This window comes from Lithobates pipiens, unplaced genomic scaffold, assembly GCF_037356315.1.
Source record: "Lithobates pipiens isolate NorthernLeopardFrog02 unplaced genomic scaffold, aLitPip1_a1.2 Scaffold_23, whole genome shotgun sequence".
NCBI lineage: Eukaryota > Metazoa > Chordata > Amphibia > Anura > Ranidae > Lithobates > Lithobates pipiens.
The window spans coordinates 24101771-24115111 of NW_027507785.1; the positions used below are offsets into that span (position 1 = coordinate 24101771).

Consider the following 13341-nt stretch of genomic DNA (forward strand, 5'->3'; position numbering starts at 1 on the left):
GAAGGGTTTGCCGCCATGGAGAAGAGGGAGAAGCACCTGATGAGACTGCCTCTGGGAACGACCTTTCCGCCACCATCTTAGAATCTGGAAAGGTCTCTGAGGTGGATAAAGACAGGGTGTTCAGGCTATCCTTCGCCGCTCCAACCGGCAGGAAAATGTGTGCTCAGGTTACCCCTGTATTCCGGTGCCGCTAGAACCTATTTAGGGTGAGGAGATTGCCTTGTATAGCGGCCGTTCTGCTGCCCTCATGAAAGCTAGTGAGGTCTTTGAGGTGGAGTAGAACCGGGCTTCCAAGCTTGTCTACTCCGTCCAAACCGGCATGGAAGTGTGCCCGCAGGTTACCCCCGCAGTCCGGTGTCGCCAGGTTCCACTTATAACAGTGTTGCTCCGTGCAGGGAGCTCCAAAACGAGCGGAGCGGGATGGAGCACCGAGATCAGGCAGCCATCTCGGTCTGCTCCGCGCTTGCGCGCACCATAGCTTTTTATGGGCTTCATAACAAAGGGGGTGAATACACACACACATGCCAATTATCAGTTTTTTATTTCTGACAAATAGTTTAAATGTATATATTATTCTAATTTTACTTCACCAACTTAGATTATTGTGTTCTGATCCATCACATATAATTCCGATAAAAAAATTAAAAAAAGTATCTAAAGGCTGTAATGTAACAAAATAGGTAAAAAGCCAAGGGGGTGAATACTTTTGCAAGGCACTGTATATATATATATATATATATATATATATATATATATATATATATATTGTAATGGATGCCGTGGCTGGGTCCTGGAAGGACGCTATATTTCCCCTCTGTTTGGGTTGTGCTCTCTTTAAGGGAATACAATTGATTAACCCACCTGTTAAGGCAGTGTCTTTAAAAAGCAAGACAGGAAGTTGTAGATGGGTGTGGAAGGTGGAGGAGTGTGAACAGCTTGCTGCTGGCTGAAGAGTGGTTTGCCCTGTGGGAGACTGTAGTCCGTGTAAGGGACTGGGAAAGGCTGACAACCTTGAGAGTCAGGAAGACTAAGGAAGCCGGTGAGTCCAGGGGGCTGGAAAGAGTTGACAAATCTGTTGGGAGCAAGCAGAGGAACTGTTGACAATTGAGAGCCAGGTGGCTTGGTATGTTCATTTGTGTGCTGAATGAATTTAAACCCCTGCGTGGGATTACTGGATGAACTAAATATTTTGTTTTCTTATAATAAACGTGGGCTACCAGGCCCTTAACCATAAAACGCCTGCCTGATGTAGACTAAAACGTGCATCTACCAATTGTGCTTAATCACCCCAACATTACAATATATATATATATATATATATATACACACAAACATATACATTTTTATTTTTATTTGCAAATATTTTTTTTAATTTCTCTCTCACTTGCCCATGTTTTTTCTTTCCAGGCATTAAAAGACAGAACTGCACGTACAATTCAGGTAAGAACGGCCTTTCTTTGGAATTAGAAATAGGCTTTGCCCATCAGGTATCATACCTGAGGTTGCTGGCGGGAATGTGAAAGACAATTTTGTAATTTGCAGAATAGAAGGTATGCGTGGCACCCATCCCTGGCACAGCAGAAGTGTGAGATCCTTGTTTCTTTTTTGCTCAGCACAGTATGGTATCTTCCACCATGTTTAATGTCTTGTAGTAACTTACAAGCCAGAGAAACCAATGCATCCAGTAACAGGAGCAGGTAGTCACACACCTGGAGATGTGGAATACCTGCAGTGCAGTAATGTGATGGTGCTTCAACACACAGGCCGCCGGAAAGGTTAGAATAGGTCAGATTAGTGCCTCTGTTCCGTCAGATTAGGTGACTCGTCAGATTTTATAACGGAAGTGACATTCAGTCACGGCCATCTTGGTACACCTCGCCTTTTTACACCCACCCAAGTCTTGGATTCCACATATTTTACCAGTTTACCACTAAACTGAGCTTATATAGTGGAATGCAGTATTTAGAAGTGTTTTGATGTTGAATTTTAAAAGCAGCTGCTGATCTCACACGTTTGCTAATCTGACAGAAGACCGCTGCTTTTAAAATTCAACTTGTGAAATGCATTCCGGTGGGTGTAAAAAAGTTGTCCGCTTGGCGACTTCAGACTGTGCGCTTACTGTGGATGAGTGCGGGGTGTACCAAGATGGCCATGGCGGAACGTCACTTCCGTTACAAGATTTGACGGGTCGCCTAATCTGACTTTTCTTTTGGTGTTTTTTAGTCACCACTAGGTTTTTTATTTTTTGCTAAATAAATAAAAAAAACTTTATTTTCTTACATCAGGGGACACAGAGCCGTAATACTTACTACATGGGTTATATTGGCTTATCAGGTGCTGGACACTGGCACGCCCCTTAAGGCGTGAACTTCCCCCATATAACCCCTCCCACTACTGGGAGTCCTCAGTTTTTTTGCCAGTGTCTAAGGTGCTGGGCACGTATAAGGATGTGTGTACTGAGTTCCATGGGCAGTAATCCTTTGATGGGAGCCATCCATCCTGACCGGATCCGTTCTGATATCTCCGTAATGGACTAAATGAACGGTCCTCATCCGAAGACCCAAGGTTTTGCTTGCGAATGCTTTTAAGCTGGGCCCTGGGATCCAGAACTTTTTGGTAGTAAGGCCAATAAAAGTTAACTGGCAGGGTCTTCTCGCAGGTCCAGGGATTGCTGGATTACCTGAGCGTACCCCTGTTCCTGAAGGTTTCCTTTCAAGGTCTCGGAGTCTATCGTGAAGGGCAAAGATTGACTTTTTATCTCTGATAAGCCCTGCAGCAAGGAAAGGTAGGGGAGATTTTCTGCAAAGAATCTCTCCTTCCATGTATTTTTTGTTGTCATGTCATGTCTATGTGTCACCACTGGAGGCTGTATTGAGCACTCACCATTCTGATGCTGGAATCAGCAGAAGCTTTCTCTCTCCTCAAGGCAGCTCAGGCCCTCAGGTATAAAGGGGGGTCTGATCACTTCCTGGGCCCCCAGAGTGGCGATTTTTGTTGCTTTGAATGCCAGCCCACTGCCTGTTTTTTTTTCTTTAAAAAAAAAAAAAAGTTTTTTTTGGGGCAAATCGCGGCCGTTTTACCCCCCCCCCCCAGGCGCTGGCCGCCATGTTGCCGGCACTCATACACCTCCCTAGTTGATAGGGGAGGGGGACCGTTTTTGTGCGGGGGGGTCACACGTGGAGGAAGTATTTTAAGCTACACAGGCAGAGCTGCAGTCTGGCAGTGGAGGGACAGAGCAGAGTGGTTGCTGGTCAGGTTTGGTGACACAGGCATCTCCCTTTTGATTAACAACATTGTGCTGTATAGCTAGGACTAATAACAGTTATTGTACTGTACTATAGCCTAGCAACTGTTACATTCTTTTGCTGGTAGTGCCTCTGATTTGTACTGTAAGCTATGAGTGGCAAGGGGGCCAGGAACTCCTCTAAGGGTTCTAGGGGTCACAACAAATTAAGACCCTGTCCAAAAGAATGTCTTCCTCTTCGGAGAGTGTTGCGGCCGGTCAGGTTGAGCCGTCAGGGGAAGTTGTTGTTGCAGTCGCTCAAGACGCTTCAGCCCCTGAGTATGTCACATGTGAAGCTTTGTCCTCAACCATTGCTGGCTTAGAGAAGAAGCTTGATTCGATTGTATCCCTTCAGAGTAGGGTTAAACGCAGTAGATCCCCTTCAAGTGCTCAAGATCCTCCTCTGGAGGTTCAGGATGCCGGGGATCAGGCAGATTTTCCTAAAGATATGGAAGATACTGGCTTATCCTCTTCTGAGGATCCTAACACGGAAGGAGTATGACCGCAAGAGAGCTTGCTTGTGCACACTCTCACTGGGTTGGTTCGGTCAACCTTTTTTCTACCTGCAGAGCAGGCTTCTGATGATGCCATCTCTAAGTTAGGATCATTAAAACCTCCTCCGGCTGGAGATGCCTTTCCTATCCATGCGTGGCTAAGAAAGCTTATGTACGCAGAGTGGAAGCTTCCGGATAAGCAGTTTTATCCTCCTAAGAGGTTTGCCAAACTGTATCCTATGGAAGAGGATTTCTATAAGAAATTGAGGATTTCAGCGGTTGATGCTGCGGTTTCCTCCGTAAATAAGAATCTCACATGTCCGGTAGATGATGCACTCATGTTAAAGGACTCAGCGGATAAAAAGCTGGAGCACCTTTCTAAGAACCAGATGGCTTTAGCTGATTCAGCTGTGCAGCCGGTTTTGGCCGCAATGGGTGCAGCCCAGGCCATTAAGGAGCAATTCGAGGAGATGTTTACATTTTTACCTGTTGAACGGGTTCACCAGTACGCTGATTTAGCAGACGCACTGTGTTTCACAGTAGATGCTATGAGAGATGCGTCCATTCAGATTTCACGTCTAATGTTGGGACTAGTGCATTCTCGCAGAGTTCTTTGGCTTAAGAGTTGGTCAGCTGAAGCACCGTGTAAGAAGTTCCTAGCCAGTTTCCCTTTTCATGGTGAACGGCTATTCGGAGAAGATTTGGATAAATACTTACAAAAGATTTCCAATGGCAAAAGCACTCTGTTGCCAGTAAAGAAGAAATTTAGATATTTCTCTTTTAAGCGGGCCTCTTCTCCTGTATCAGGGACATCAGCCTCTAGTCTCAACGGCCTCAGCCGTCAGGTTCAAGGGGGAAACCCCAGGGACAGCACCAAGGCCAGAAGAGATCTTGGGGAAGGAAGCCCACCAAGCAGAGTACTAAAGCCTCCTACTGAAGGGGCGCCCCGCTCACTCGGGTGGGGGGAAGGCTCCTGCAATTTTCAAAGATCTGCCAAGTGCAATGTCAGAACAAATGGGTGGCTTCTGCGGTGTCTCTAGGTTACAGACTAGAGTTCCGAGTTTTGCCGTCTCCCCAGTTTCTAAGGTCAGGGGTTCCCAAGGACCCAGAAAAGAAGAAGGCTCTCCTTATAGCACTGGACCATCTGCTAGCCAAAGCAGTCATATCAGAGGTTCCCTTAGAGGAACAGGGCACAGGTTTTTATTCAAACCTCTTCACGGTCCCGAAACCAAACGGGGAAGTAAGACCTATTTTAGATCTCAGAGATCTAAATCAGCACTTTTGCATTTGATCCTTCCATATGGAATTGATTCAGTCTGTAGCACCCATCCTCCAAGGAGGAGAATTTTTGGCTTCATTCGATATCAAGGATGCCTATCTTTATGTGCCAATATTTCCCACTCACCAGAGGTTTCCTACGATTCGAAGTAGAAAACCGTCACTTTGTGGCCATTCGGTCTAGCCACAGCTCCTCGAGTATTCACAAAGATTCTGGCTCCTGCTTTAGCCAGGTTAAGGGCTCAGGGCATAATGGTCCTAGCCTATTTGGACGACCTACTCTTAGTAGATCATTCGGTTTCCGGGTTAGACAACGGTCTGCTGATAACGGTAAACTACCTGGAATCTCTAGGCTGGGTTCTCAACCTAGAAAAGTCGTCCTTGAGGCCATCAAGGAGAGTACAGTACCTGGGACTAATCATAGATACCAGGCAGGGAAAGGTATTTCTACCTCCAGGGAGATTCAGTTCCATTGTAGAACTAATTCACCTCATCAAGGCAAAGAAAAAGCCTTCAACTTGGTTGTGCATGAGATTATTGGGGAAGATGGTGGCCTCCTTCGAGGCCGTCCCTTAAGCACAGTTTAATTCAAGATTGCTACAAAGCACAATCCTGTCAGCCTGGAACAAATGGGTTCAGGCCTTAGATTTTCCGATTCAGCTTGCTCCTGAAGTACGTCAGAGCCTAAATTGGTGGCTGATGTCCAGCAACCTTCAAAAGGGAAGGACACTTCTGTCTTCCACCTGGAAGGTAGTAACCACAGATGCTAGTCTTTTAGGCTGGGGAGCGGTCCTGGAAGAGGATTCTGTCCAGGGAAGGTGGCCCAGGTTGGAAAGGACCTTGCCTATCAATATTTTAGAAATTCGGGCAATCCATCTGGCCTTAAGAGCCTGGACAGCCAGACTAAAGGGCTGTCCTGTCAGGTTTCAGTCCAAAAACGCCACAGCTGTGGCTTACATCAATTGGGACACGAAGAGTCATGCAGCCCAGAGAGAGGTGAATCACATTTTGTCTTGGGCAGAACACAACGTTCCTTGCCTATCGATAGTGTTCATTCCTGGGATAGAAAATTGACAGACGGACTACTTGAGCCGCCAACTCCAGGAGAGTGGTCTCCTCAGCCCGACATCTTTCTTGCAATATGTCAGAGATGGGGTACTCCGGACGTGGACCTGTTTGCGTCCAGATTCAACAACAAAGTCGACAACTTTGTATCAAGGACAAGGGATGCGCTAGCTTGCGGAACAGACGCATTAGTCTTCCCATGGGATCAGTTTTCTCTGATCTATGCATTTCCTCCAGTTCTGCTACTTCCGCGTCTTCTTCGTAGGATCCGACAGGAACAGAGGGAGGTGATTCTCATGGCCCCAGCGTGGCCCCGAAGGCCGTGGTTCGCCGAGATCATAAGGATGGCAGTAGGAGTTCCGTTACGACCGGATCTTCTTTCGCAGGGTCCGATATTCCATCCTACCTTGCGGACGCTAAATTTGACGGTCTGGCTATTGAGACCCACATCCTAAGGGGTCGTGGGTTAGCTCCTTCAGTCATATCTACCTTGATTAACGCCAGGAAGCCAGCTTCCAGGATCATCTACTATAGAGTCTGGAAGGCATATGTTGCCTGGTGCGGTTCCAGGGGTTGGCACCCCAGAAAATATGTTATAGGTAGAATTCTTGAATTCCTACAGATGGGATTAGAGATTAAAGGGGTTGTAAAGGTAAATGTTTTTTGACCTTAATGCATTCTATGCATTAAGGTGAAAAAACATATGACAATGCCTGCGCCCCCCAGCCCCCCCGTTTTACTTACCTCACCCCTCAAAAGTCCTGTGCTCGTCCCCCGACGTCCTTTCCACCGTTCAGCCTGGCCGCTGATTGGCTGGAGTGGATGGATGGAAAGCAGCGCAGCCATTGGCTTGCGCTGCTCTCAATCACATCCACTGACGCGGAGTGCCGGGGGGCGGGGCCGTGTGATACAGCCGGCGGCTATAGCCGCCGGCTGTATCACGGGAGCGCGCCCACAGATGCTTCTCACCATGCGGGGGAACTCGCATGAACGTGAGAAGCACCTGCGGGGGGAAGCCGAGACAGCTGCGGAGGGACCCCAGAATAGCAGGTTCAGGGCCACTCTGTGCAAAATGAGCTGCACAGTGGAGGTAAGTATAACATGTTTGTTATTTAAAAAAAAAAAAAAATTCACTTTACAATCCCTTTAATCTGGCCTTGAATACCATCAAGGGCCAGATCTCGGTCTTGTCAGTGTTCTTTCAGCAGCCTTTAGCTTCTCACTCTTTAGTGCATAGCTTTGTACAGGGGGTAACACGGATCAGTCCTCCGATCAAGACACCCCTAAATCCTTGGGATTTGAACTTGGTCCTGTCAGCTTTACAAAAGCAGCCTTTTGAACCTTTACGGGAGATTCCCTTGGTTCTGTTGACCAGAAAGATAGTATTTCTGGTTGCCATTTCTTCTGCCAGAAGAGTTTCTGAACTAGCGGCGCTATCTTGTAGGGAGCCATATCTGATTATGCATAAGGAAAAGGTGGTTTTATGCCCTCATCTTGAATTCCCTCTCATCTCAGGATTCCCAACACCTTCCATGTCTCCCTGCTCAGGCCGCTGGTCCTCAATCGCTGCTCTCGCCCTTCTTCTCACCCTGCTCCTGTGGCTGATACCTCGGATCAGTATGAGATTAAAGTAATATTGGACTCCAAGTACTCCCGGGGGAAGTTATTCTATCTCATTGATTGGAAGGGCTATGGTCCAGAGGAGAGGTCTTGGGTCCCTGCCACTGATGTCTGTGCCCCACGTCTGGTGACCAGATTCCATCAGAAATTTCCCTCCAAGCCAGCCCCCAGACGTGTAGGGAGGCCTCGTAAGAGGGGGGGTACTGTCACAGATCAGCTGCGGAGCTGATCTGTGTCTCACCTTAAGTGCCCGTTCACACTACCGCGACTTGTCAGGCGACTTAGTCGCCTGACAAGTCGTGCTCCGTTCTGTACTATGGAACCGTTCTAATAGGAGCGACTCAAGTCGCTCCGACTTAGAAAAAGGTTCCTGTACTATTTTTGGGGCGACTTCAGACGACTTGCATTGACTTCTATACAGTCGTCGTTTTGCAAGTCGCTGCTGAAGTCGTGTGCAGGTCGCGTCTGTGAGTCGCGCTGCAAGTCGTGTCGCCCCTGTGTGAACGGGCACTTAGTGCAGTGGGTCGGCTGGCATCTGTTGTCCACTGTCTGGTGTTCAGCTCTGTGCACTCTTCAGCTATGGGTGTCGACGCCCTTCACCTGTTTCCTAATATATGATTCCTTCCTGATACTTCCTGTCCAGCCCTCATGTGCTTCTCTATTTAAATCCCTCTCAAACCAGCCACTGGTTGCTTGAGCAACGTTGTTTCTGAAGCTCCCCTGTGTAACCTGTTTTACCTGACTTCTCGTGAACTAATCTTCTGTGTACCGACCCGGCTTGTTCTGATTACATTGTCTGCAGCCTGCCCTGACCTTGGCTCACTACCTGGCTTTCCTTGCTTCCATCCATCCATCCTTGTCTACAGTGTCTTCTGGTACTTTCCTAGCGATCAGGGTGAACCCGGGGGTCGTAACCTGGGGTCAGCACGCAGCTAAGTCCAAACCTGAGAGGGTCATTGGCGGAACACCGGCTGACTCTTAGATTCCACGCCCTGGGGGATCCCGTGTCACCTGCTCGCTTGTGGGTTCACTGTAAGTAGTACCATGACATTGTGTCCCCTGATGTACATCAAAGAAAAGGATTTTACAGGTGAGCTGTTTTAAAAATCCTATTGTGAAATCCAAATGTATTCTGCTTCATTTCTTTGGTGGCAATAACTAAAACCAGTAGATATTATTTAGTCTGTAAGAAAGTTATAAAGTCCACAAACTATGGTATATATCTGAAAATTGATCACCCCTGATGGCCTATCTTTTCTTGAGGCCCAGAAATGTCAGGGCAGTACAAAATATCCCTTAAAAAAAACCTTTTTGGGATGTAGACAGTCAAAGGTCTTTTTAGTAAGAAATTTGGTGAGTTGTAATTCTTTGACATAATTTTTGGGGAAATTAAGAAATTACCAGTGCAGTACACTACAGCGTCATCATATAATGGTGACAAAAAGAAATAAATAATACAAAATAATAATAATAATAATGGCGGCCCCCATTCACTTTAATGGCAGGCGAACCTTAAAAACCTCCAGGTCGCACATAGTCCCACAACATGGACACTGACATAACAAAAGTATTAAGTGAATCTAGGATCGACAACGACAAGCATTCTTTTTTTATCTGTGAAATTTAGTCAATTCAGGAGAGCATAAAGGCCATGGAGGAGAGGCAAGGTCAGGCCAGGCTATGAAGGGGGTGCAGGAGATGATCAGTGCCACAGTCGGGGCAGCCCAATCCTGTGCCAGTGTCCCAGTGTGCCAACCTGTGCTTGAGCCCCTCCCTCTGCCTGGCCCTTACCCCCACCTATGCAGGGCTCCACTGCGGTGGTCTGGAGGTGCCAGTCCAGTGCTGATCCTCAGCCATGGTGCTGGCATTGCCTGCTGATTGGCTTCTCCGCTGCTATCTCCCTCACTGACACCAGCACTGAGATAGAACACTGACACCTGCACCGCAATAGGGACTGAGCACTGACACCAGCACTGAGATAGAGAGCACTGACACCAGCACCTAGACAGAGCACTGACAGCACACCAGCACTGAGAGAGAGCACTGACACCAGCACCGAGATAGAGAGCACTGACACCACACCAGCACTGTGATAGGGAGCACTGACACCAGTACCGTGATAGAGAGCACTGACACCACACCAGCACCGTGATAGAGAGCACTGACACCAGCACTGACACCAGCAACTCGCTGCGGGACCCAAAAATATGACACTACTCAACCTCTTCAAACAGGAGGGTAGGGGTATATAGTACGGTGTGCTTTTTTTGTACAAGTGAGCCGAAGGTAGGAAAAAGGTCTGTGTGCTAGATTATATAAATCGTTTATAGAGTTATGCATATACATGGTCTACTGGTCACATGTGTTGAATTCCTCCGAGATCCATGCTTCATTCATTTTTATAAATGTGAGGTAGTCAACACTGTCGTGAGCTAGGTGAGTATGCTTATCGGTCACGATCCCCCCTGCTGCTCTGAACGTACTTTCGGACAGGGCACTGGACGAGGGGCAAGCCAACAGTTCCATTGCAAATTGTGCAAGCTCTGGCCAGAGGTCAAGCCTGCCCACCCAGTAGTCCAGGGGTTCATCAATTCTCAGAGCGTCCACATCGGCCGTTAACCCAATGTAGTCGGACACCTGTCGGTCTAGGCGTTCCCTGATGCTGGATCCGGATGACACCTGTTGATGGGTTGGCTGAAAGAATGATCTCATATCAGAAGTGACCAACACGTCTTCAAACCGGCCCTCTTCTTGCAGGCGCTGTTGGATTGGTACCCGCAACTCTTTCTCTGGGAGTGGGAATTCCTCTGCCAGCGCACGCAAAAGCAGAATGCAGCATTTCTCGAAGCAAGGCCTGTAAGTGCTCCATTCTGACAGCCCTCTGTGATGGTGGTAACATTTCTGCCATTTTGTGTTCCACCCATCCGCCCATCATTTTTTCATAATTAAATTTTTTTTTTTTCCTGTAGGTAATGTGTTGTATGCCAGTACAACACATTGGGGAGGCCAAAAACGGTCAAGTTCATGTCATCAGTCACCAACAAGAGACACACTAAAACGTTTTGTACATGTAGTACCAGATATGTTGTGTATCTAATTACCTGCCCCTGTGGCAAGCAATATGTGGGAAGGACAACAAAGACATTCTCAGTGAGAGTGGGTGAACACATAGCTTTGATTAAAAGCAAAGATTCTAAACATAGTGTTCCTAGACACTACAGAGAATGCCATAATAGCGACCCAAAGGGAACACATTTTCTAGCCATTGACAAATATGTACCCCCGTGGAGGGGGGGTCCTATGACAAGAGGGGTATAGCGATTAGATTCTATTGGATCTATATGCTTCGGTCCCACTCCCCGTTCGGTTTGAATGTGGAGTGGGACATTAATGCTTTTATTAATGAAGCTTAACATAAGATAGAGGAATGGGCAGAAACGAAACATTTTTAAGTTTTTTTTTTTTTATGTCTTTTATGTTTTATGTAATGCCGCGTACACACGAGCGGACTTTTCAACATCCAAAGTCCGACGGACTGAGTCCGTCAGACTATTCGATCGTGTGTGGGCTGCAACGGACTTTTGACTCGCCAAAGTCCGAAGGACTTTAGAATATGGAACATGCTTCAAATTTTCCCGACGGAACTCCGCCGGACCCAGTCCCTTCGAAAACTCTGCTCGTGTGTATGCTATTCCGACGGACTAAAACCGACGCTAGGGCAGCTATTGGCTACTGGCTATGAACTTCCGTATTCAAATCCAGTCGTACGTCATCACGTTCAAATCCGTCGGAGTTTAGTGTGATTGTGTGTGGCCAAGTCCGCTCCGCCGAAAAGTCCGTCAGAACTCCGTCGGAATTCCGGCAGAACTCCGGCGGAACTCCTTCGGAAGTCTGTCGGACATAAGTCCTCTCGTGTGTACGGGGCTTAAGAAGTTTTTTAATGTATCTGGAACATATGAATATGTTATTATTTATAAGAAGGCTCTGTGGCGAGATTCGGTCTGCTTTCTGTATCAACGCGTAGTGAAGCCCCCTCACAACATTCTCTGCCACATATAATAATATCTATTCATTTATTTGAGGAGGATTGCCAGTCAATATTGATTTTTTAGAAAAAGAGCAGAGTTTATTTTTTGCCATATTTTAAATTTTATTTTTTAATTAGCATATGAACTACTGGGCTTCCCAGCGGTGACGTTGTGTGGTCTTGTCGGGTTACCTTCATGGCGCTGTTTGTATGTTTTCGGCGCCTGTTGCGTCCGTCCGGATGTGACGTGGTTCATACCCCACTACTGCATGTGTTGATATTATGTCTCCTACATGCCACTCGGAAGTGACACAAGTTGTTTTCATTGCCCCACTTCCGCATGAGACCCAGTTCCTCGATGGTGACTATCCGGAAGTGACGCGGATGGTCGGTATCGCGTCACTTCCGCGTATGATTCATTGTTTACATTTTTTGGTTGCGCATGGTTATGTCCCCCGGAAGTGACGAGATTGTATTACGTCACTTCCGGAATCGACAGCGTGCGTTCCAGCGCACAACGGAGTCGGATTTACTGGGGACAATTAAGTTCACTAATGGAAAGAGCTTGGATATGTCAGAATTTTTATTTCTATATGTATGCACAATTTTCGCACACATAAAACAATGTATATCATCAGTATAGAGGTGGGACACACTGGGATATAATGAAATAGAGGCATGGAACGCACGCCTGGCGGCCATCTTGGTCCCATGAAACCGGAAGTGACATGCAGTGACACAGGCTGATGGAATCTCGCTTAATGGGCTTTTTTGATATAAAAGCAAGTCTGGCTGCAGTGGATGGGCACCCCAGACGATGTCTATGAGGACAAAACGCGTCGGGAGGACTCCACTGCCGCCAATTTTTATTTGAAAGCTCTTGACGAACTACATAAATGTGAGTTTGTTATCTTTTTTTAATAAATTTAGTTTTTTAATGGAATTACGCTATATGGCCCTATCTTTTCATTTTATGCGTCCATCACTCTGAGTTGGACCTCTATCAAATTGGAGAAAACCTATTGTCATCAGTTGTGTTGGCGGAAAGATTGCTTTGACTTTTTTGGCATTCCAGCATATGCGAGTTTGAATTTCTACAGATATATGTGAAAGCGTGCATGACCCTTGGAATATATATTCTTTTGGGTCAGATACATCTGATAAGCCCGCATCTACAGAGGTGGTGGGATTGTCACGTGGTGTTCGCATGCTAACCTTTTAAGATCGGATGGTGTATTCGAAACTTAACTACACACGTGGGACTTGAATACCTTTTTTTAACAAAGAGACTTTACGTTTAAAATGTTTTGTCTGGCATTGATCATTTTGTTTTATGGACACACATAAGCACAATTTCATATGGCAAATGTTTTATTAATATGTTTTTGGTGTTTATTAGCATAAAAGTTTTCACTTTAGATAACACAAAAATTCTACATGGTTGCACACAGGGATATTATATCTGTGTTTGCACTAAGTCTGCATATTATATACATTTTTTTTTTAGCGCTACACTTCTTTACAAACTGTACGCCATTTTGTGTTTGTACCCGGGGTCTAAGTACGTTGCCACC

General features: G+C 46.5%; 1 protein-coding gene across 4 annotated transcripts in view; it reads left to right on the plus strand.

Annotated features, from left to right (window-relative positions):
• Nucleotides 1-13341, plus strand: part of LOC143927338 (ecto-ADP-ribosyltransferase 5-like) — a 126348-nt gene that overhangs the window by 99221 nt on the left and 13786 nt on the right. For all 4 annotated transcript variants that reach the window (XM_077451349.1, XM_077451353.1, XM_077451348.1 and 1 more), the window contains exon 4: nt 1408-1440. In XM_077451349.1, coding sequence (XP_077307475.1) covers nt 1408-1440 — 33 coding nt within the window. The remainder of the gene's footprint in view (nt 1-1407; nt 1441-13341) is intronic.